This window comes from Carettochelys insculpta, chromosome 13, assembly GCF_033958435.1.
Source record: "Carettochelys insculpta isolate YL-2023 chromosome 13, ASM3395843v1, whole genome shotgun sequence".
Taxonomy (NCBI): domain Eukaryota; kingdom Metazoa; phylum Chordata; order Testudines; family Carettochelyidae; genus Carettochelys; species Carettochelys insculpta.
This window is the reverse complement of record NC_134149.1, coordinates 3,445,009-3,470,713: the sequence shown is the minus strand read 5'-3', so window position 1 is coordinate 3,470,713 and position 25,705 is coordinate 3,445,009. Positions and strand designations below refer to the sequence as shown.

The 25,705-nt window shown below is 46.7% G+C and overlaps 1 protein-coding gene across 1 annotated transcript in view; it reads right to left on the bottom strand.

Moving 5' to 3' along the window:
- Positions 1-1,063: 1,063 nt before the first annotated feature.
- The window catches only part of IL13RA1 (interleukin 13 receptor subunit alpha 1), a 45,521-nt gene continuing 20,879 nt past the window's right edge, over positions 1,064-25,705 (bottom strand). Inside the window, exons 3-10 of the mRNA XM_075008076.1 lie at positions 21,909-22,044; positions 18,763-18,883; positions 15,379-15,560; positions 7,402-7,553; positions 4,793-4,928; positions 4,299-4,395; positions 3,163-3,247; positions 1,064-1,463 (exon numbers count right to left, since the gene is read on the bottom strand). Of these exons, the coding sequence (XP_074864177.1) occupies positions 1,317-1,463; positions 3,163-3,247; positions 4,299-4,395; positions 4,793-4,928; positions 7,402-7,553; positions 15,379-15,560; positions 18,763-18,883; positions 21,909-22,044 (1,056 nt within the window). The 3' untranslated portion in view covers positions 1,064-1,316. The remainder of the gene's footprint in view (positions 1,464-3,162; positions 3,248-4,298; positions 4,396-4,792; positions 4,929-7,401; positions 7,554-15,378; positions 15,561-18,762; positions 18,884-21,908; positions 22,045-25,705) is intronic.

Sequence of the window (25,705 nt, the reverse complement as noted above, 5' to 3'; positions counted from 1 at the left end):
GGCCTGGGAGACTGAAGTGCTCTCCTACGGGTTTTTGTATATTGCCATTTCTGATATCTGATTTGTGTGCGTTTATTCTTTTACGTAGAGACTGTCCAGTTTGTCCGATGTATATGGCAGAGAGGCATTGCTGGCACATGAAGGCATAAATTACATTGGTAGATGTGCAGCTGAATGAACCCACGATGGTGTGGCTGATCTGGTTAGGTCCTGTAATGGTGTTGCTGGTGTAGATATGTGGGCAGAGCTGTCAACGAGGTTTGTTGCAAGGATGGGTCCCTGAGTTAGAGTGACTGTGGTGCGGTGTATAGTTGCTGGTTAGGATTTGCTTCAGGTTGGCAGGTTGTCTGTGGGCAAGGACTGGTCTGTATTCCAAGGCTGTGAAAGTGGGGGATCATTGTCCAGGATGGGTTGTAAATCCCTGATGATGCGCTGTAGAGGTTTTAGCTGAGGACTGTAGGTGATGGCTAGTGGTGTTCTGTTGCTTTCTCTCTTGGGCTTGTCCTGTAGTAAAAGGCTTCGTGGCACACGTCTAGCTCTGTTGATCTGTTTTTTCACTTCCTCAGGTTGGTATTGCAGTTTCAAGAATGCTTGGTAGAGATCCTGTAGGTGTTTGTCTCTGTCAGAGGGGTTGGAGCAAATGTGGATATATCTTAGTGCTTGGCTGTAGACAATGGATCGTGTGGTGTGTCTGGGATGGAAGCTGGAGGCATGAAGGTAGGCACAGCGGTCAGTAGGTTTACGGTACAGGGTGGTATTGATGTGGCCATTGTGTATTAGCACCATGGTGTCCAGGAAGTGGATCTCCTGTGTGGACTGTTCCAGGCTGAGGATGATGTTGGGGTGAAAGTTGTTGAAGTCCCGGTGGAATTGGCTCAGTCTAATTCTTGACCTCCCCCCCACCCCTTCACTCTCTGATTTGCTCACCTTGATTATCTTTTTCTGATTTGTCCTTGCTTACTGTTTTTGGTTCTCTGTGCCTTAAATATTGAGTCTGTTCTGGTCTGGCTATGGTCTGAAGAAGTGGGTCTGTCCCACGAAAGCTCACCTAATAAACCATTTTGCTAGTCTTTAAAGTGCTACTTGACTGCTTTTTGTTTTGGTTTATGTACATGCACATCATGGTGGCTCTGGATAGCATTTTTTGTAGAGATAGAAAGCATTAAAGGCCAGCAGCTTATCTTGTGAGTGCCACCAGAGAGGTGAGATTTCAGCAGGGCTTGCTGAATGCAATGTGGGGGTCTGCCTTGCAGACCAGTCACAGCTGATTTTTAGAAGTCCTCTGAGGTAAACAAAGAGCAACAAAGAAGTCTTCCTCACAAGGCTTTCACTTGTAAAGTGGGTCTTTCTCGTTCCTCATTTCCAGTTGTGGAGCTCTCTGGACTCTCTACCCAAACTAACGTGTGGATTTCTTCTTCCTTAACTGGACCACAGTCATTCAATAAATAATCCTCCGGAAAGCTCTGGAAAAGAATACAAGATGTTATTTCACAGAGAATCTTGTGTCCTCAGGGCTTGGTCTCACTTGCAGCTGACTGTGACAGTCACCGTTACAAGACGTGCAGTGTACCAGTCAGAGGGGCAAAGCAGAGGCAGCCCAGGCCCAAGAGCATGTCTTTCAAAGGGGCATGTGGGAGCATAGTTTTGGTGCATGGGGAGCTGCTCCTCCTGGAAAAATGACTGGGCTGCAGTTGGTGCTTAGGGCTGGCCAGAGGCTCAGGAGAGCTGCCTCTCCTGCAGCCGCTCATCTGACAAGGGCAGGTGTGTGAGTGGGACATTCCAGACAGCAGGATTAGGTCTCACAGCTCTGTGAAGCTGCACACGGCACGTCACCCCTTCTCCCCTACGGCTATGGAGTCCATAGAGGTGGGAGGCTGTTGTTGCTGGAGTCAGATAGGGAAGGAGAAGGAAGGGGAATATCAGTAGGAAGGAATGTTGCCGTGGTTCCAACCCTGATGCCCTAGTGCCACCAGTAGAATGAAAAGAACCTCAGTGATCACTCAGTGCTGCAGCCTGGACTGAGAGGGAAGCTGGCTGAACCTAGCCTTCCACACTGGGCTGAGCTACACCGGGAGTATCTCGTTTGCCCCTCACAGTGGGGAGTGGGGCTTCGTGGGTTCACACTGCCCAAACTCTCTCCCATGTGAGAGGCTGCAGGAGAAAGACATCCTTTCCCCTCCTTTATCCTTTTCTTTCTGGGCAGTCCTCCAAAACCCCTGGGGAGCCAGAGCCCATCTGGACTCCCCTCAGAGGAAGCAGTTCAGTCCACAGTGGTCTACAGGGGCTCCAGGAAGAGACACCCTTTATCTTTCTTTGGTCCTCTACAAAGCTCTGTATTTTCCAGGAGCTCAAGACTGAGACAATTCACTGTGGTGAGCCAAACTGGGGATGGCCTCACCAGAAAGGTTCAGTGTCTCCATTTGCTGGCTGGGGGATGGGGGGACTACCAGTTGTGCATCTAGATTGACAGAAGAATGAGGAAAGAAAGGTGGATTTAAACAATTACATTTCACATGATCAGGACAACAATCCCAAAGGTGCCAAGTGCCCATCACTTCACAGTACCAAATAATTAACACACACACCAGTTCATTGTGCGTATCTGTAGGTCTTATCAGTAAGCTTCCCCTCTCAGATAAAATGATAGGAAACCATATCCATGACATGTCAAAAGGTATTGATGGTATTTAGGTCTTTTAGACAAAAATAAATGTTAAAAAATCTGAACTCTTCCAAGCGGTACAGATATTAATTTAGTATTCAAATATATAGATAGTCTAAAAGAATGAACGAAGATTGGCATTTTCCTGAAAAGCAGATTGAATTGCAAAGAAAACCATTTAGTGGAACTGGAAGAGAAAGTGCAAGTAAGCTTGCTGAGTAGCATAATGGCATTCTGTAGACTAGCCAATCAGAAAATGTTTACACCACTTAGGAAAAACTCAGCTGGAAACATGCAACTGTTGGTGTTAGACTGTACTTGGTTTTTTTTCTGTTTTCATAATGCTCATTGTTTTAAATAGTCGGTCTATGAATACTGTAAACTTCTCTTTAAATTTTTTTTAGATTATGCAAAGGCAAAATACTAATAGAGGATGTGAGAATGTAGAGACTTTTTGTAGTTTGGAGAGACCACTTGATAGCCAACAAGAAGATACTAACCTGTAAGTCCTCGATTTGCTCTCCAAGCATGCGTTTAATAATTTGTCTAGGGTCAGGAATTGGTGGATAAATTAGTATCTTGAGCCTTTAGAACAGAGAAATAAAAGCTTTGAATGAAAACAAATTAGTCAACCAAAGGAACAACACTTCATTGTAATTCAATGTTATAGTGAAAGTAAACTGGACTCTACTTTCTCTGACGATGTTTAATCCTCCTAGGCGATAGCCTATTCTCCTTACTTCTACCTTTGCTTCCCACTTTCATTCCCAATAATGAATGGAAAAGGAGTTGTCCATACAGGCAAAAATTTTGTCTTTGGACATCTCTGAGCAACTGCCACGGAAGACAAAAGGAGCACAAGTGTGCATTAGAGGGAAGACTGTCTGTAGGTACTCCATTTTGCACTGGGACTTCATTTACATCTAATGCATATGCAACCACTGAGGCTACATCCACACTAGCGAATTTTTTCAAAAAGTTGGGACTCTTTCGACAAATCCCACGGAAAGTCTACACACAAAATGTGTTCTTTTGATATTAAATTGCAAGAATGCAGCACTTTTTCTGGTGGCACTCTTCCTCTCCCAGATGAAGAAGAACGCCTTTTTCCCCAAAATATGTGTGTAGGCACCCCGGGGGCCCTTTTTTCAAAAGAGCAGTCCTCATGGCACTGGAACTTTTTATTCCTGGCCCAATCTTTTAACAGAGTAGGCTGTGTCGACATTCTCTATTGAAAGAGTGGATCGATTTTTTCAATCTGATTTTTTGTGTGCGTTTTCGAAAGAAATTTTTTTGGAAGAGATCTTCTGGAAGAACTTCTTTTAAAGGATCACTGTAGTGTAGATGTAGCCTGAGACAGAGGAACTGCCTTTTGTAAGGTAGACAAGCTACACAACATTAGAGCAATCAGCACTTATTTATTCCATAAAAATCTCAGCTCAAACTCAACTACAGAGCTCTGACTGATACCTCCACATTAATTTTGCACACAGAGGTATACAAGGAAAATAACCACTGTCAAAAATATACACACTACAAATGAAAGATAAACTAAAGCAGAGAAGGACTGCAATGTAACACTAATGAAAAGTCAGTACATAACAGATTTTAAGATACAAGCAATGTAGATATTTACCATTTCAGGTACACTAGTAGAATTATAGTAGCTACCACTATTGTTAATGGAATAGCGAGCTTTAAAACAATAGAGAATGTGGAGTCCATGCTTTCACCTGGCAAACAAAACAAAACAAAATCACACAGAATTGAGAGATGGAAGTGCTTCACAACTAATGAAAATAATATTTAATGCAAAACTTATTTTCCGGGTGCATGATAGACTCCCAAGTATATTCAATTTACATATATACAAATGCTTTTCTAAGCAATGAAAGTGACCGTGAAATACAGATGAAATACAAAGCATGACAATTCACACAGTAAAACTAACTACGTTCCAACAGAAGGTTAAGAGGGAACTTGGTCGTAACTATAGGTACCTATACAGAAAGAAATAATCTGATAATTCTGGGGCCCTTTAGTCTAGCAGACAAAAGCATAAAAGGTCTAATGGCTGGAAGTTGAAGTAAGAAAAATATTCAGGTCAGTTCCCAGAAAGACAGCTCTTACCAATGCTCTTTTCTTCACTCCAGTCGCTCCAGTGATTGCTGCTGTAACAGATATTCTGAACCTTTGCTCTCACTTTGACAGTGTACATAGTGTTAGGATGCACATTTGAAAAACAAGTGTCATTGGACGCTATGACCTTAAAATGAAAAAATTAAAAAAAGATTTACTTTTTTTTTAAATCAAGATACATGACATTTACAAACTTGTTTTCATTGTAGATTTAACAATCAGATTGGATGCTTTGACCGAGGCCCATGTGCCTTTTGTATTTTTGAACTCCATAAAATATAGTGGTAAAAGATAAGAAATTTAGATTTTCCCAGCATGTATTAGCCTTTAACAGAAAACAATTATCCAAACTGTCAAAGCAAGGACATTCAGAAATCAAGGTTCAAACAGGCTGAATGGCCTTAGGACTTGAGGTAGTCTACCAGCTCCCCCAAATACCTGCATGTGCTCTACTGCCTGCCCTTCCATCTCCTAGGGCTGGTAGAAGTGCTGCTCAAGCTTTCCCTACACCAGTCTCTGCCCCTGTGGGAAGTAAAATGGTAGCTGATATACTTGAAAAAATTCATGCCTATTCTGAGCCTAAAAAAACAGTTTCTCCATGAAAGTTTGATAAAATGGCAGCCTGGACATTTGGCTTATCTCAGCAGTTCTCAGCATAGGTCACAAAAATGAACCCATTTTTATGGGGTCCCTTGGCCTGGTATTAGACTTGCTGGGCCCAGGGCTGAAGCCCAAACCCTACCACCCAGTGTCAAAGCTGAAGTCAAGTGTTCCCTCTAAGCTGAGCGCTTGGGCACCCACCCAGGAACGAGTCCGGTGTTTGCTAGCTGATTAGCAAAACGCTCACAGCCAGCAGCCTGTGTTTCTATTGGTGGTGCACATCCTGCAAGAGTTGGTGCATGTAACAAAATTTATGCCACCCATGGATGGAAAAATTGTGGGAACCTTGCTGAAGCCCCCAAGGGTGTCAGGCTTTAACTTCGGTCCTAGGTGCAGGGTAGTATTCCCCATAAGCTGAGTGCTTGAGTGCCCAGGACAGACTCAGGTGCCACACAGCTGACTAGCAGAGTTCCCACAGCCAGCAGCGTGAGTTTCTATTGGAGGTGCACAGTTGCGCATGTCTATGTGCACATAAGAGAATTTATTCCAGGCATGGATGGGAAAAATTGGAGGGAACCCTGCCAGTGGGGGGAAGGAGGAGAGAAGAAGGCAGGGACTCAAATTACAGGTCCTTTCATGGAGCAGAAGTCCTTAGGTTTTGTTTTTGTCTTCCCTCCTCCAGGGCACCAGGGCTCAGAAGAGTTCAGGCTTCAGTCCCCACCTTGGGGGGTCATGCACTAAGTTTTGTTGTCAGAAAGCAGTCGCGGTGCAATGACATTTGAGAACCACGGCTATCACACTCATTTTCCCAATTGGAGATAGAAAGGAAGGACTGAACAAATTCATCTAGTGCTAGTTTTGGTATGTGGACCACTCAATTTTGTTTATAAAACTTATTGTGTACACAGTCCTTCAGAGGATTCTTGCTTTGCCAAGTTATAAAACACTGAAACTAGTATATAGCACACTAAGCTGTTCTCCTTGCTGATATAATGGCAGGCTTAGTTTTAGTTACTCTAACACAGGCATGCATAAGCCAGTATACATCCACACACTGAAGTATGTGCAGCTGTATTTGTTTCAGTGCTTTCTTATCTCCCACTTTTTCTTATCCTCAGATACCCTTGCTTACTACATGCACAGATCCACACATAAGCACATTAATTTTCTTTGTGATTATCATGCCATGTATCTCAAGTATCCAAGGCAGCAGCAACAAAGATACATGACAATGAGACTCTGACTGGGAGGGAGACAGCATAATTATGCTGTCATATGCTGTTTCTGAAAAGCTATTACCCATTCAAAAGTGGACCTCTTTTGCTGAGTACACTGTGTATGTAACAATCCTTTGCTATGGTAAATGAGATTCAGGAAACTGTTATTAGTTTCAATACAGTAAAACTATGAGATACGTGCACTCAAGTTTCACGAATCTTGGGTTAGAGGGACTCTGAGGGGTGGTGGGGAGCTGGCCCCTCGCTCCGGGCTGCCCGCCACTCAGGGAAGCCAGGAAACTGACCAGTGCAGCAGCGCTGGTCAGTTTCCCAGCTCCTGTGAGTGGTAGGCAGCCAGGAGCCCAGCACCAGCTGCTGCACTGTCAATTTCCTGGCTCCTGTGATTGGTGGCCAGGTGGAAGCCTGTCTCTTGGCTGCTGCCACTGACAGGAGCTGAGAAACTGACCACTCACAGGAGGCAGGAAACTGACCAGCGCTATTGCGCTGGTTAGCTTCTTGGCTCCCACAAGTTATGCGAAATTTGACTTATGCAAGGTTGCACAAGTCTAATGTACATGGTAAAACCAGTGAACCCCATATCATGAGAGAAAAAACAGTTACATCCACATATGCAGTCTCAAGTACATTTATAAAATGACATTTTTTTGCTCTGCATATAATTACAGTTCTTAAATTGCAGTACTTGACTTGCTATTGACAAAGATTGATTAAAAGAATGCATAAATTTCAGCTTCATTGTAAATAATTAATGAAAAAAGTTACATCAGCTTGCCAAATGTAATCCGAGTTGCTGTCTTTAAGTTCTACTTGGTAAGCTAAGCAGTGTGATGGAAAGGTGCCTGGCTTTTGCCATTCTACACATATTTCATTTTCGTCTTTTGATACTCTTACATTCCTTGGAGGGCCAGGTTTTACTGAAAGAGAAAACAAAATCCAAATTTTTGAATGAAGTTTGACATTGATAACATGATTACTGTACGTATCAATTTTAAAAAAAAATCTGTGGATACAGCAATACAAGAACAACACACGCACAGGAAACAGGATATTGAAAAGAGAGAGAAGGGCTTGCCAGATTCAGTATCAGGAGAGCCTGACCTGATGACCCAATTTTATGGGGTGAGTATTGGTATGGGTTAAACCTCTGTAGCCCTGGACTTTATGGTCCAGCAACATCCATGCTTGGTGTTCCGAGATTGCAGCAGTAGTAGCATCCTTCAGTCTAAGTAGACTATGGATTGTGCCCTTTGTAGTTCCATTTGGGATCATCATTTGCAGCGTCGACTGTGACTGTGAAGGCCCACACGAGAGTGACAGTCCTTGCTGCATCTGTTGCATGTGTAATGGGTGTTTGGCAGGTCCTTACTGTGCTTTCTGTGGGCTCGCTTCTCCTCTGCTACCTGTCTGATCCTCATCTCACCCTTCTGAAGGCCCTTGTGTAGTTCCTGCCTCCATCTGCTGTGACTGTCTGCCAGCTCCTCCCAGCTGTCCGGCTCGATGTCTACCTCCCTCAGGTCCCTCTTGCAAACATCTTTGTAGCGCAACTGGGGGTGTCTGGGAGATCTTTTGCCAGAGGCTAGCTCGCCATACAGGATGTCTTTTGGGATCCTTCCATCATTCATCCTGTGGACGTGGCCAAACCAGCGGAGCCGCCGCTGCCTGAGGAGGGTGTGCATGGTTGGGATTCCAGCTTGCTCAAGGACGGCGGTGTTGGACACTCTTTCCTTCCATGATATTCCAAGGATGTGCCTGAGGCAGCGCAAGTGGAAGACGTTCAGCCTCTTTTCCTAGTGGGCGTACAGGGTCCAAGACTCGCTGCCATAAAGGAGGGTGCTGCGGATGCAGGCTCTGTAGATTTGCATTTTGGTGTGGGTGTACAACTTGATGTTGTTCCACACTCTCTCGCTGAGTCTGGACAAAGTTGTGGCTGCTTTTCCGATCCTCCTATTTAGCTCAGACTCCAATGACAGGGTGTCAGTGATGGTGGACCCGAGGTAAACGAATTCGTGGACGACCTCTAACGTATAGTTGTCAATGCTGATTGATGGAGGTTCAGCAATGTCCTGAGCAAGTACATTTGTCTTCTTTAGGCTGATGGAAAGCCCGAAGTCCTTGCACGCTTTGGAGAACTGATCCAGCAGTTTCTGAAGCTGGTCTTCTGTGTGTGACACTACAGCAGCGTCATCTGCAAACAGCATCTCTCTGATGAGGACTTCCCACACCTTAGATTTAGCTTTCAGCCTTGCAAGATTAAACATTCATTCATTCATTCAGCTGCACATCTACCAATATAATTTATGCCATCATGTGCCAACAATGCCCCTCTTCTATATAGATCGGACAAACTGGACAGTCTCTACGTAAAAGAATAAACGCACACAAATCAGATATCAGAAATGGCAATATACAAAAACCCATAGGAGAGCACTTCAGTCTCCCAGGCCACACAGTAGCAGACTTAAAAGTAGCTATCCTACAGTAAAGAAATTTCAGGACCAGACTCCAAAGAGAAACTTCTGAGCTACAATTCATCTGCAAATTCAACGCCCTCAGCTCTCGCTTAAACAAAGACTGTGAATGGCTGGCTAAATACAGAAGCAGCTTCCCCTCCCTTGGTTTTCACACCTCCAGATCAACTGCTGGTAGTAAGCCTCACCCTTGCTGACTGAGCTAACCTTGTTATCCCCACCCTTGCTCTGGCTTATTTATACCTGGCCCTGCAGATTTCCAAGACCAGCATCTGATGAAGTGAGTCTGTGCTCATGAAAGCTCATGCTCAAAATTTTTCGGTTAGTCTATAAGGTGCCACAGGACCCTTCGTTGCTGTTACAGATCCAGACTAACACAGCTACCCCTCCAATGCAAGATTAAACAGTTTCCCATCAGATCTTAGCCGTGTCTACACGTGCACGCTACTTCGAAGTAGCGGCACTAACTTCGAAATAGCGCCCGTCACGGCTACACGTGTTGGGCGCTATTTCGATGTTAACATCGACGTTAGGCGGCGAGACGTCAAAGCCGCTAACCCCATGAGGGGATGGGAATAGCGCCCTACTTCGAAGTTGAACATCGAAGTAGGGCACATGTAGCCGATCCGCGTCCCGCAACATCGAAATAGCGGGGTCCGCCATGGCGGCCAACAGCTGAGGGGTTGAGAGACGCTCTCTCTCCAGCCCCTGTGGGGCTCTATGGTCACCGTGTTCAGCAGCCCTTAGCCCAGGGCTTCTGGCTGCTGCTGCTGCAGCTGGGGATCCATGCTGCATGCACAGGGTCTGCAACCAGTTGTCAGCTCTGTGGATCTTGTGTTGTTTAGTGCAAGTGTGTCTGGGAGGGGCCCTTTAAGGGAGCAGCTTGCTGTTGAGTCCGCCCTGTGACCCTGTCTGCAGCTGTGCCTGGCACCCTTATTTCGATGTGTGCTACTTTGGCGTGTAGACGTTCCCTCGCAGCGCCTATTTCGATGTGGTGCTGTGCAACATCGATGTTGAACGTCGACGTTGCCAGCCCTGGAGGACGTGTAGACATTATTCATCGAAATAGCCTATTTCGATGTCGCTACATCGAAATAAGCCCCTTCGATGTAGGCTTCACGTGTAGACGTAGCCCTTGTCTGCAAAAAGATGCCCTCTGTTCAAGATCCAAAGGCATGCTTCAGGAGGAGAGCGAAGAAGATCCCGAACAATGTCAGAACAAGGATGCATCCTTGTTTGATGCTGAAAACATCCGATAATGTGCCGTCATATTGGATGATTCCTCTCATGTCTTCATGGAAAGACTGGATCATCTTGAGTAGCTGTGGTGGGATGTTGTATCTTTTCCAGGTCCCGAAGGCGAGGTGCCGCAAAGGATGAGACAAAGAATTGACAGCAGGGGACCGACAGTCTGGAAGACTGAAGGTCCTAAGTTTATTTTTCCCATAGCTTTTATAATCAAGTGGGAGCACATTAGCTTGAGAGAAACAATCAGATATAATTCATCTAGCTCAGCACATCTATTTCTAGTGAGGGCACATTGTTCCTCCCATGCCCTGAACATGAACTCTCGGAAAACATCTGGTTCAAGCAACACAGCTCCCCAGTGGCCTGCCTCCAGAAGAGCAACAGTGGACAGCCTATTTTGTGGAGCAGTTTGAACAGTCCATCCCTGCTGACCACGTCGAAGGCCTTGGTCAGGTCGATGAAGGCAATGTAGAGTAGCTTCCTCTGCTCCCTGCATTTCTCCTGCAGCTGCCTCAGAGAGAAGACCATGTCAATGGTAGATCTCTCTGCATGGAAGCCGCACTGTGATTCGGGATACACCCTCTCAGCAATATTCTGGAGTCTGCCGAGGATGACGCGAGTGAACAGTTTACCAGTGATGCTTAGGAGGGAGATTCCACAGCAATTGTTGCAGTCGCTTCTGTCTCCTTTGTTCTTATACAAGGTTACGAAGTTAGCATCACGCATATCCTGTGGAACCTCTCCCTCTCTCCAGCACAGGCACAGTAGCTTATGTAGGGGGTCCCGGAGAGTGTTTGTGGCACATTTGATTACCTCCGGTGGTATACCATCCTGGGCCGGGGCCTTTCCTACTGGAATGCTGTTGATGGCATTGGTTCCTGGTCCAGTTTGTCCATTACTGGTAGGAGCTCAATGGCATCGAGGGCTGAATCAACCATAATGTTCTCACGTGAGTACAGCTCGGAGCTGTGCTCGACCCAGCGCTCCATCTGTTTGGCTTTGTCAGCGATGACTTCACCAGATTTGGATTTCAGAGGTGCCATCTTGTTTTAGGTGGGTCCTAATGCCTTCTTGATGCCCTCATACATTCCCCTGAGATTACTGAAGTCAGCACTGGTCTGGATGCTGCTGCATAGCTTGAGCCAGTAGTTGTTGGCACAGCGCCTGGCCATCTGCTGTGCTGTTTTTCTGGCTGCTCTGAGTGCTTGCAGGGTACTCTGACTCGGAGAGCGTTTGTACTCCAGGAGTGCAGCGCGCTTCTTTTCGATGGCTGGAATCATCTCATCGGAGTTAGCTTCGAACCAGTCATTTGTGTTTCTAGCTCTTCCAAACACTGACAAGGCCGTGTTGTAAATTGTATCCCTCAGATGCTGCCATCTGGATGTCACATTGGCACCCCCGGGGCTGCTGTGCAGATTCTCCTTGAGGGTCTCTCTCAACTTTTCGGCTCTCTCTGAGTTTGCTGTCTCTCTGGCATCAATGCGGGGCCTTCCAGTTGGTTTAGAGTGGTACAGCTTCTTGGGAATCACCTTGAGTTTGGAGCAAACTAGCGAGCGATCTGTATCACAGTCGGCACTATGATAGCTGCGTGTCAGGAGGACGTTTCTCAGGTTATCACGTCTAGCGATGACCAGGTCTAGTTGATGCCAGTGTTTTGAGCGTGGGTGTCTCCATGATACTTTGTGCTGTGGCTTGGTTTGGAAAAATGTGTTTGTGATGCACAGATTGTGGTACGTGCAAAGTTCGAGAAGACGCTGTCCGTTTTCATTCATTTTTCCCACACTGAAGTGGCCTAGGCAGGAAGGCCATGAGTCACGGTCAGCTCCAGCTCTCGCACTGAAGTCACCCAAAATGTACAGTTGTTTGTGAGCAGGTATTTGCGCTACAGCAGCACTAAGCATGTCATAGAACTTGTCTTTTACTTCCGGTGCGGCGTACAGGGTTGGGGCGTAAGCGCTGATCAGGTGGACAGGACCAGCGCAAGTTTGAAGTATGAGCTGAAGAAGTCTTTCTGATCCGCCCATGACTAATTCCACCATTTGTAGAAGGTGTTTCTGATGGTGAAGCCAACACCATGCTCCCTGGGTTCTTCTTGGGCTTTACCCTGCCAGAAAAAGGTGTAGTCCTTTTCCTTTAGAGATCCCGAATCTGCGAGTCGCATCTCTTGCGGAGCAGCAATGTCAACTTGGAGCCTCTTCAGTTCCTCATTGATGACAGCAGTCTTTTGGGTGTCACTGATGTCCTGAAGATCTTCAGTCAAACCAGTCAGCACGGTCTGCACATTCCAGCAAGCAAGCTTAAAACCTTAACGGTTTCCTTTTCTTGTTGATTTTCTTATTGGTTTGCCTGGTGCTCAAATTTCAGTCACTTGTCAGGTTTAGGAACCTTAAGCCTCACGCACCCAGTGAGGCAGGTGAACTGTGGTGGGACAGTACCCTACTAGCTGGGGGCTGCCCAGCTTGAGATGGATGGTGACTGTCCAGTGAGATGCGACAATCTCTCCCACCATTGAAGGCAACCGCTGGCGCTCGTTCTCTACGCCAACTGAGCAAGAGCTTACAACCAGTATCTGTTACCTCCTGTGTTGGTTCAACGCCGTTAAGCGATGCTGGAGTACCTCTCCAGGCGTGAGCCTGGGCAATTTTTTGGGACCCTGGGCTGCCCAGACACCAGTGTTCTCCTCTCTGCTTTACTGATATAGTCCAAAGGAGAGGATAACCTCTACGTCTGGTACCATCTCAGCTGCAGGAGTTGCTGGGTCAATGCCAGAAGTTGGCACAGAACCGCGTTAGGACTCCCCTCCGGATTTTCTGTCAGGGTTTACTCCTTTAGCCTTGCTCCTTCCCAGGATAACCCACAAGGCAGTGGGGCATGGAGAATGTGGGTAACGATCCCGCTACCTCTTGCACCTCCCTGGCACCATGTGTCCCCAAAGCTCCCCATGGCCTGACGACCTCCTCACCTCTCCAGGACCCTCCTCCCCATCCCTCTGCCTCCCATCAGCTACCATCATCCCCAGATCTCCCCTCCCCGCCCCCTTGTCCCCCATCCACTCCCATGTCCCCCCACCTCACCACACTGACCCCTATCAGCTCTCATCGCCCCCAGGTCCCCCTTCTGCCGGCCTCTCCGCACCTGGCCACGCGCTGCTGCAGCCCCACGCGCTCCAGGAAGGTATCAATCTCATGTCCCAGCTGCGCCCTGGGTCCCTGCCAAAGCTACCAACTCTTCTTCTGGCAGCAGCTGCCCCCGGAGCCCCACGGAGCTACTGAGGGACACGCATGCAGGGATTGCAGGACTGAGCCTGGAAGCCCAGGCAATCTGAGCCGGGGATGCCACCACCAGCCTCCATTGGTGCCGCCATCCGCACAGCCGTACCACACGCCCCCAAACCACATGCCCACCACAACACCCCTCGGTCTCGCCCCTCCGCCCCCCACACTCCCCCAAGCCTGCTTGCATCCTACTGCCCACGCTGCACCCTGGGGATGGCAGGTCCCTCAGCTCCAGCCAGTGGTTGGGAACGCCGCTGCCATAACCATCTTGCCTCCCCTTCCCCCTGTAGAAGTAACTAGCTCCATCTAAACTCCCCTCTCAAAACTCCCTCCTGTTAGCAACCACCCTGTTCGCAAGCTCCCTGGTCGCTTGCCAGCAGGGTTTAAAAAGCTCTGGCCTTCCTGAGAGCCCTTCCCTCTGACTACCGCTCAGCCAATCGGCACACAGAGTTTAGATTTCAAACCTAAACCTAATCAAGGCTAACTTCCAACTACCAGCCTTAGCACATGGCCTTTCAAACAGACAGCTCAGCACTCCAAGCACCAAACAAACAGACAAACCCAGGCCCAGAACCCCCAAACCCAGACACCCACACACTCCAGAGAGCCACTTATCCGAAGGTGCTGTGGTTTGCCCCCTCCTTCCCCAGGAGAGCCCCTCTCAAAAGATTGTAGCAGGACAATGGATTCTGCCAAAGCAGAGAGCCAGGCCAGTGGCAGGGAATGGAGACTGAAGTTACGCCACTTCTTAGTCATGTCTAGTGCTTAGTATTTCAAAATACAGTATGATTTTTCACACCAGGAAGTCAAACTGATGAGACTGTTCTGCCAGCATCATGCTGAATGAGCTCATTTGCTCTGCAATAGAGCAGAGTTTCTCAGATGCTAGTCATCACACCACAGAGAGCTATGATTAGCCACAACATTCCAAAGCTAGAAAGGGTGGCCTTGGATATACAAAGGAATGCTCTTAATTTGTCATCAATAATTGGCTACTTCACAATACAATTTACAGGAAGCTGTGTACAAATCCTAGGTCTCTGAGGATGTTCACTGGGGATACAAGAAGATAGAGACACGAGCAAGAAGGCTGAAAGACCAGGATCCTTAATGACAAATGACTGTGTAGTTTAGGTGAATGATAAGACACAAAATGGCAAAAATATCCCAAACCCTTCCACTACTGCTGCAAAAATCTGATACTTGCTATGAGTCTTAATAGTAAGCTTATAGCTAAGAGGCATCCACTATGCTCAGAGTGCCAGTGAGAGACCCAGGGGAATACAAAACTTTGGATTCAAAGTATTTACATTGCTCTAATGTTATTCACATCCACTCCCTCATCCCCAGTTCTCAGAAGACCCGAGACACCTAGGGTCATTAACATGCTGGGACTAGAGTGGGGACAGTCCCCTTGATGAAGGGCCAGATCTTTGGCTGGTGTAAAGTGGTTTAGTGCTGAGTTTCATCCAGAGGCATCACGTATACTATTTTACCTTGATAAGATGATCTGACTTTGACAAGAAAATCTTGTGTGTTCATGTACCATTCATGAAAGTGACATACTGTTCTCATTAAAATACATATAGATATGTACACAGGATTTAGTTTTGTCAGGTTAAACCAGCTGTTCCTTTTTGCATTAAGCAATACACAATCAAAACAAGTTCTATTCCCTTTTTTTTTTTCACTGATGTTAACGCCAAATACTCTTTGCAAAGTTACATAATATACCTTTTTCAACCTACCAATTGTTGTTGGATTTTTTTTTGCACAGACAGGCCTAATTTCCTCCAAGTTGTCTCTGATCAAAATACTGACAGGTGGATACATATGTGTGGAATTTGGGATGGAAAGACTGAAATTACATCCAAAGTTATCTCTGTAGATATAATTCTGGCACTGCTGGTTACTTCCCAGGCCGTCATACCTACAAGAATAAAACGTAAACATACTATGTTTTAACTTTGAGCATTACAGACCAATCTGCTGCCTCCACCTTGTAATTTCAATGTTTACAAACATTTGTTCAAAACAGTTTGTTCCAGGAAAGCAAACATCCCCAGGGAAAATAATTCCACCTCTGACTAATTCCTTTTGACTTGCCCCCATCCCCAAAAGGAACCTTATGCTATGTCTACACTACAAGACACATTTGAATTTATTAGTATCGATTTTGTAACACTGGATTTTATAAATTCAAATTTGAGTATCCCCATCTCATGTGCTCCTCATAAAGTTGACTTGCTTGCTACCACACTCAATTGGCAAACATTGACTTGCAGCAAAACAAAAAAGCAGTAAAGTATCATTTTAAAGACTAACAAAATAACTTTATTAGGTTAGCTTTTGTGGGACAGACCCACTTCTTCAGGTCACAGCCAAACCAGAACAGACTCAATATTTAAGGCATAGAGAACCAAAAATAGTAATCAAGGTTGACAAATCAGAAAAAAAATTATCAAGGTGAGCAAATCAGACAGCAGAGGGGTGGGGGGGGGGTCCAAGAATTAGATTAAGCCAAGAATGCAAAAGAGCCCCTACAGTGTCCCAGAAAATTTGCATCCTGGTTCAAACCACGTGTTAATGTGTCGAATTTGAATATGAAGGAGTTCAGCAGTCTCTCTTTCCAAAGCAGTGTGAAAATTCTTCTTTAATAAGATACAAACTCTGAAGTCATTAACAGAATGGCCCACTCCATTAAAATGTAGACTAACTGGTTTGTGGATCAGGAGTGTTTTGATGTCTGTTTTGTGCCTATTAATTCTTTGTCTGAGAGAGTTTGAAGTCTGTCCAATATATAAAGCATCTGGACATTGTTGGCACATGATGGCGTATATGATGTTTAGTTGAGGAACATGAGAATGTGCCGGTGATTCTGTGACTAATCTGGTTACCATCTCTGGATCTATCTCCAGAAATTGGACAGACTTCAATCCTTAATCCAGTCAAGAGTCCCACCTACCACACTCATGATACTAATTATGTACCTTCCTCAGCTGCTCAAGAGAGTGGCCACCATCTGCAGAGAGGTTATCACACCTTCCTCCTCGTTTCCAGAGAGTAAGATGGGCAGACAAGCACAGCAAGGACCTCATGGGTTTTCCACAGGAGCTGGGGTACTTTTATTGTAAACTCCTTCCCTCCTGTCCCCTCAGCAGTTAAGGAAAACTATTGTTGAAGGCTTGTCTATACTGGGGGCATATTTAACAAGCAAACAAACAAAAAACCCACTCCCCCCAGAAAAAAATAGTGTTCACACAACCAAACAGGGTAATTCAAGGTAAGAGGGCTCTTCCCTTGAAATAATTTCTCCAGATCTGCGTATGACTTTTGCCACCTGCCCCGTTTTCATGGTTGAAGAGGAATGTGTGTGAACAAAGCACAGCTGTTTATCAACTCATGTGAAGGCTCCTTTTTGCAAGGCAGTGGCCACAAACTGTTGCTGTAAATGCAAACGATCTGTTTCGCAATGTTGTTTCTGTGTGAATGCAATTTTCTGACATTATTTAGACATTAGAACGTTAAAATAAGTAACCTTGGAAAAAACCTGCAGTGTAGACATGGCTTGCTTTTGGCACCATGACAGGAGTGCAGTTTTTGTGCTGCTTGTCACTCCCCATGCTCTTGCCCCATGTGTGAGGTGGAGAAATGTAGCAGTCTCTCCTACATACACACCATCAGCCTCTTACTCTATCACATGCCACACTATCCACCTCCCAGTTGAGTGCCTCTCACCTTCAACCTCCCCTTGAATTTTCAGGAAAATTAGCCTGCAAAGGAATACAGAGCTATAATTCTACTGTTCTGCTTCCTTCCACACGGACTCTGTTTCAGCTAATCACCACTCTGATATGAATATGTTGTCAGCTAATGGCAACAACCTAGGCAGCTGACAGTCCCTATATTTCCATTCATCCCCCACCGCAGCATGGGATGTGCAGGAAAGCGTTGTGGGAAAAGGGTGTGAAGTCCTACTCCAAGAAGGTGCACAGTCCCCTAAAAATTTACGTTCTTTTTTCGAATCAGGCTCAGGGCCAGGTTACTATTGCTACAAGGAAGGAGTTGAGGTGAATAGTTTTGAACAGCAAAAAAGGTCATTTGTCCCTGTGTTTACCTTAAAAATTACCACAAACATTCTGGTATCTGCTGTTCAAACACATTTGCAGAAAACTCAGTAATCTTAATATCAACCACTGGTGTGAGAAAGAAGACATTTTATGTAGTCAACAAAGTAAGATGTAAGGTAAAGTTGAAACAGCAAAGAACTTTGAAAGCTTTCAAAAATCTCTCTGCATCTCTGCAGAAACTAAGGCAGTCTAACATTTCAGGAAAGACAGCAATATCAGGAAGCGTGCACTGGCTTCTGTATATAAATATCAGTGCCAAATTCTTCTCTCCACAACACTGTTGTCTCGTAACAGAAGACTATTTATGGAAGGAAGTTGGCAACTGAGTGACTGGAGATGTTAAAAAGGTGGCACGCCATGCCAGAACTTTCAGGAATAAACCAATTTCTTAAAGATGGATGATAAAACCAACAGACTTTACAAATGAGTTGTCGGGGTAGGACAAATGCTTCATATAAGCAAATCAGCTCACAAAGCAGCAGTCTTCTGGGGCATCTGCACCCTAGGGTGGGGGTATTTTTCTGCTAGATGGGACTCTCAGTTATCGTCTGTCTCAGAACTTTGAGATCCTACACAGCAACAGGTAATAGTAAAAATAAGGGTAACCGAATGAAAAATCAGACATCTACTGAGAACAGGTTGAGCCTCTTTAGTCTAGCACTTTTGGAACCCTGACTGGTGCTGAACCAGAGAATTTGCAGAACCATGGGAGTTCAATATTGTCTAGCAGCATTACCAACACTTTCACTGCTTACTGGTCCGTTAGAAGACATTTAGGAAGTAAATTATAGCTAAATAATAGAACAGAACACTGAGAGCCTGGACTGGTGGCTGTAAACAAAACTTCATGGGACCGTGGGAACCTTGACCACACCCATGATAAGTAGATATCTGGCACTAAAATCATGCTGGACCACAGATGTTGCCAGACCAGAGTGTGCTGGACTAGACAGGTTCAGCCTGTATTTTTAGTGCAGGAAAAAAAACCCAATCAATACAAACCAGTAGTATAGAGTGTAGTTGGTACGAGCACTTGCATTCTGTCCAGGAAGCCATGTACAGACCATGTACTCCAAGTTGTGCCAAATACAATTTATGTCAACAGCAGCAGTGCCTGCAACACCTGCAATGCAAGTTTAATGAGCTCTTAGAAAGATTTTTCTTCCAGCAAGTGCCTTTCTTTCCCAAATATCAGAGCATTCTCGTTACTTAGTGAATTTCTTATCTGTTTGCATGTTCACCTTCTAATAGCTGATCTGAAAGGGTGATTTTAGGCTTCTCAAGCTACAGTGAATGCCTTTATTACTCAGCAACTGGAAGTCAGCCACTTGACAGCATGGCATTGCTGAACCCCGAACAACACTCCTCCTAAACCCAGGTGACCAAGCAAAGCGTAAACTGTTGCTTTTCTTAAGTTGGAACTACCATTGACAATAATTTTACATATAGAGTAAGATTGGGAAACAGGAAGAACTATTCCAATAAAATAAAATGTAGGAGCTTTAGAATTACGGTAAACTGGGCCTGGGAGATTGACAGATATTCAAATATTCTGGATAACAGAGAGATAGACCTAGTCATGCATAACACTAACAAAAAACAAGATTAGATATTAAGAAACAAACAAAATATGCAGAGTACTCTATTTACCAACAACAGTAGTACTGTATATTGTATACTTATCCTGTTTTTGCTGTACACTCATCCCTCGCTGTACGAGCACAATTGGTTCCTAACTTTTTGCTCGCAGGTGAAAACTTGTAATAGGGACATTAAATTCCTATTAAAATACATGTAAAAGTCTCTGATTGGTTTGAAGTGCTTGGAGTGGCAGCAGGTGGCGCTGCTTTTGAAAGGTAAGTGAACCTGGGGTTGGGAGGGGCTTAAAGGCTGGGGGCAGTTTAGGGCCATGAGTGGGAGGGAGGGTTAAAACCTGAAGCCAGCTCAGGTGGAGGAGGTGGGGGCTCGTTCCTCCTGGCTGCAGAAGAGGTACCGGGATGGGGGTGTCGGAATGGGATGGTGTGGGTGTTGGGAGCGGGCTGGGGGCATTGCATGGGGAGCTGTGGGCTGGGGGAATGTTGGGATGGGGCAGGCAGGGGTGCGCACAGGGAGTTGCCACAGGGGGAGTGTTTAGAGCGGGCCCTGCAGGTCTCCCTGCGCCCCGGCCAGGGACCCTGCGGACAGCTCAGCTCCAGCTGCGCGGCTACGGGTCTCCCTGCACTCTGGCCAGGGACCCAGGGGCTGGCTCGTATAAGCAGGGAAGTTCACTCACATAGTGAACAATTATATGTATATGTGTCCCTTGTTTTAGTGAATAGTCGTAAGTAGAGGACTCGTTAAATGAGGGATGACTGTATTTATTTTCACTATACTGTACTTATGGAAAACTTAACTAAAATTTACTTTAAACGCCTGTTATTTGACAATTCTGGATGATATTATGCCAGCTACGAAAGTGTTTATTGTAGTTAAAATCCTTGGCAGTTAAAGGAGTCCCATTGCAAAAGCCATGAATTGCATTTCAGCTGCTGCCATTAAGACACCATGCTTACTGAGATATCAGAGTTCTTTTCATGCATTTTGAATATGCAAATAACTGGCTCTAAAACACTGTTCTGTGACAAATGTGGGCCAAAGTCGAGTTTTAATCACAACTACTATACTGCTAAGAATTTTACTACATTCAGAACACTAGGAAAAAAAAGTCACAGAATGGTAAAAACTAACAATTACATGGCCACTGTGAGCTGGGATGTTTTTGGGCTTTCCTGTGGTGGGCAGAGCAGCTACAAAATCAGGGCCTTTGCATTTAACACACAGACGCGCGCACGCGCGTGAAGTGGCACAATTACATAGGTTGAAGAAGTTTTTTTTTTAAACTTGATTTCTTCATTTCCTTCCACCTACTGCTGTTTCACACTGCATTCACTTACTGTATCTTGCAGAAGAAAGAAAAGTTTCTATGACACCACAATAATCTTCCTCCACTACAAAAATACATTTCTTCCATCAAAAGCCCAACCTTCATTTGGTGCCAGCCTGAAAACCTCTTTTGCTCCTGCACCTGTTTCTTCTGACACAGCAACTACTGTTAAGATTTATTACAGGAAAATTAAAATTGTGCTTTGATGCTAAGGTGACAGATGCCTAGGCAGACAGCTTCTTAACTACAAGCATCTGGTTAGCCCACGAGTCAGCAGTAATGGTCAGAACAGTCCATAGGCCAGTGGAGCCACAGTGCTCGGAGAACACTGAACCCCTTTAATGAGTGAAAGCCTCCAGGCTTCCGGATCTTCCTGCAACTTCACTTTACTTTTCCGTAGACCAGCCAGTAGCAGTCATATGCTTTTTTGCTTCCATTACCGTTATTTGCTTTCCTATCCACTTCTCCTTGTAGCTCTCGCTACTTCCAAGCCAAGCTACTGGTCTCTGCCTGGTAGTCTATTACCCGTAAGTCCTCCTAACACCTTTCACTTCGCCAACATGACTGAGAAAAAGTGTTTCCTTTCAACATTCCAGTCCCCACCCCAGCTCAATCACTTATATCCTCCTCCTTCTTTAAAGATGACTTCAGATACGAGAAGTTTAGGATACTAATTTGTTAGCAGGGTAGGTTTCACTATTACACAGGCATGCACACTGTAAGAACAGAACACGATGACCATTTCCCGATCACAAACAGTGCTGTTGCACCCGTTTAGTTCGCAGCACATTAGCAATACAAAGAGGTGAGGGAATGTCTTTTATTAGACTCACTTCTACTGGTGAGAGAAACAAGCATTCAAGCTTACATAAGCTCTACTCAAAAGTATGTCTCAACAACAGAAGTGTGGCCAATAAAAGATATTCACCCACTTTGTCCCTCTTATTTTTTTGCTAGCTCAAAATTTCCTGTTTCCCTTGCAAGAGCTAACATTATAAACAATAAACAATCCTAAACAAAGAGCCTGCCAGGTGAGAACTGCACAGCTTACTTTTGAAGTGTATTGGGATATACAAAGACACTTTCAGTTATTTTAATATTTTAACATAGTGCTCTATATTTGAGATTCAGCTTTCTTGTACTACATCTCAGGAAAGCAAGATGATGTATATTTAGTCAGGTATAAAGAAGATAACATGCTAAGGGCTAGGAGGTGGATGGGTACCTTTTGGTGAAGTAGAAATCTCCACCCAGTCGCTTGGTTCACTTGTATTAACAGATTTGCATTCACTTCTCACTTTGAAATGAACCTCCTCATTCAAGGGTACATCTTCCTCACGAAAAAGTTCCTTAGTCCATTTCTAAAGGTAAAAAAGAAAACTTTTAAAATGTCCAAATATATGGATCACAAACAATACAAGGACACCATGGTTAATGTAAAAACATATTAGAACAAATCAAAAGGCTTGCGCTCAGTTCTAGATCTAGAAGGAACAACTGAGGATGTTTAAAAACCCAACCCAAAGGCAACCAGAGTCATTCAGCAAAAACAAAAGCTGATGGTCTCTTAGCAGGCATACTCCAACATAACATTCAACAAGAGAGTATCATAGTCTAAATCCAATTCCCAGTGAAAATACCTATCTCAAAGACCCGGAAGGGACCTTCAGAGGTCATGAAGTCCAGTCCCCTACTCTCACAGCAGGACCTATTGCCCACCCTCCCACATTTTTTTAATCTATTTGCCCCAGATCCATAACTGGCCCCTTCAAGGCTTGAACTCACAGCCCTGAGTTTAGTAGGGCACTGTTCAAACCACTGAACTATCACTCCCACTACCATAGACTGATTGGCAACCTACAGAGGTCTAGAATGGAGATTTTTCATCCTACAAGCAGTCTTTCAGGCGTGATCAGGCAAAGTCAGGAAATTTACACCACGTCAGCCTGAAGAGAGGACTTCAAAATAGGGATGTCAATCCAGCACCTTTCACTACTCCACACTCACACAAAACATTATCAGAAGGAAGAGAACTCAAAGCCCACATGAGAGAAACAAACAGAAGAAAATGTGCACATAAGCAAATAATCACTGAGCACATAAGGGAGCCAAACAATCATTTACATTCCAAATACAGCAGATCAGAATGCAAAAACTGCAGCCACAAAACAAATGTATGAACTGTTTTCCCTTAAAAGGACCAGGATATCCTGGAGTTGGCAGGAAGAATACTGCAGTCATAGCTGGGACAGTGCTATAAACGTCAGGCCATAGGACCACCATAGTGTTCAATAGCCACAGAGCATTTCCATGAGGTGTTCTCTTAGCACTTGGAGGACTTGAACGATGTCAGGGTTGACTGCATCCAAGACATGGTGATTTGGGGGCCGGTCAGGGAAAAAATAGTTTATTACATTTTGGAATTATATGACTGGCGTGGGCAATAATTTTGATGGGGGGGAATCACAGAGCACAGGTGGCTGTGGTTCCCAACACACCACAACGGCTCCCAGCAATGTCCAGCACCTGCCCCTCTGGACAGCGCCAAGAGCCACACATGTGGGGAGGGAGGGCTGGTGCTGGACTGTGCCCAGGGACTGCCCCAGATGGGTGGGGACGCCTATGGCAAGCATGATACCCCAAGGCTGCCTGCCGTTGGATAGGGCCTGGTGCTCACAGGGGGGCATGGCCCTTGAGCTGTAACGTGGGACTGACTGTGTCTTCCTCCTCATCCCTGCAGCTGTGCCGTAGGAGGACCAGGACAGCGCTGACCCATCCATGGTCCTGGACAGCCCAGTAGAGGAGCTGCACTATGAGGGGCCCAGAGCAGGAGGGCACGATGGCAGGCCAGCAAGAATGATGCTACTCATCTCCAGACAGAGCTGGCAGACCAGTGCCTCTGCATGAATGAGCCACACCATGAGTGGCGGACGACTGCATGGGATGACCTGCTGGACCACCAGCAGATGACCGTGGTCCTGGGAGAGCACTCAGGGCTCCTGGCCTGCCTGCTCCCCACCCCCACCCCTCTCTGCCCCCAGATGAGCCTGCCCCTACCCCTGGACCCCACGCCTACCCCCACCCCTGCTGAGTCTCCTCCCACCGGACACCCCCAACAGCCCTACCTCCCCACGCTGCCCGCCTGGGACCCTGGATCAGGGGTCGGAGGGGATCCCAGGGCCGAGGGACTAGCAGCCATGGACCCCTGCCCCGGAGAAGACCCCCCCACCAGTTAAGTACCATTGGCAGTTGCGCCACCTCCCCCTTGGCCAGCTCCCCATTTTACACAGATTGCCCCATTCCCCAGCGTAGGTAGATCTGTGTTGCTGTTTATACAAACCATACAGTTAATAGTTAACATTAAAGGTTTTATGTTTGCACCACCTGTGTCCGTGTTCTTGTTGGGGAGATGGTGGGGTGTATGTCGGGGGACGTGGGTGGTGGTGGTGAGGGGTATGTATGTGGGGGGGGCCGTGTAGGGTGTTGCGAGGGGGAAGGTCCCTGTGGCCTGTGTGTGAAGGCCTCCTGGAGGGCTTCCCTAACGTGGATCCCAGCCCAGTGGGCCTGCCAGCTAGGGGCAGGAGCCAGCTGTTTGAAGCTGCGTCCGGACTCGATCACCCACCATGATGGGAATTCCTTGCCCTTTCCCTCCACAATGTTGTGGAGGAAGCAGTAGGCACCCGTCACCTGTGGGACATTTTGGAGGCTGACCTCAAGCCACACGAGGCGGCACTGCCACCAGTCCTTAAGCTGCCCGAAGGCTCGCTCCACCACATGGTGGGTCTGGTTCAGGTACATGCTGAACAGCTCCTTTGTGGGGTCAGCGTGGGTGGTAAAGGAGCACTCTGGGCCTGCCTGCTCCCCCCACCCCCGCATTAACCAGGGCTGCGGGGGCAGGCAGCATCCACCACCATGCACAGGGGCATGGTCATGTCCCCGATCTGGTGCTCCCATGATGGGACATACGTCCTGGCCTCCATTTGGTGGCAGAGGCTGGAATTTTGGAACACCCAGGCAGCATGTGTCCGGCCTGCCCAGCCCACATAAATGTCCCAGAACTTCCCCTTGGGACCACCAGTGCCTGGAGCACTACTGAGAGGTAGCCCTTCTGGTTTTGGTAGGTGCTGGTGCTATGTTCTGGGTGTAGATGGGGATGTTCATCCCATCCAAGCCAGCAAAGCAATTTGGAAAGCTGAGTGCTGTGAATCCAGTGACTGCTGCATCTACATCTCCCACATGGACCACAGTGTGCAGCGGCATGGCACTGATGGCATGCACAACCTGCATGGGAAGGAAGGAGTGCACTCTCGAGGGACATGGTGGGTGTGCATGGACCCCTCCCCAGGCCCTCTCCCTGGACCCCTGCTCCATGCCCCCAGCTACCTGGGATCCCCCTTGCCCAGGAACTCCCTTTCCCCTCCCTGTGTTGGATGCGTGCCCTGAGCATGCCTTACCTCCATGGTGACAGCCCCAGTGGTGGCCTTCCCAACCCCAAATTGATGCCCCACTGACTGGTAAGTGTCTGGGGTGGCCAGCTTCTAGGCACCAATGACTATCTGTTTTTTGAGGGGGAGGGTGGGCTACATGCGGGTGTCCCAGTGTTTCAAGATTGGGGTGAACCAGTGGCAGAGCTCTTCAAAGGTCTGCCTGCTCATGCAGAAGGTCTGCACCTACCTGGCATTGTCCCACATCCCAAAGCACCAGCTGCTTCCACCAGTTCGTGCTGCTGGGGTGGCTCCAGGGGGATCCCACCTCAAGAGCCTCCAGAGCCTCTGGGGAGGGAGAGTCACCCCTCAGCAGGAGGTGAAGGGTGGCTGTTAGCACTGTGGCCAACTGGCTGAGCACAGTGTTGAGGATGGCCAGCTCATTGAGGAGCTGCTGCTGGACATCCATGGCACCTGAATTCCACACATCTTCGGGCTCTGTGAGACTTGTGACAGTCCTGCAGGCCTCAGCGTGTGCAGGGTGAGGTTGCTTGGGAGGGGACCATTAAGGGAGCACCTGGCTGTGGAGCCCAGAGGG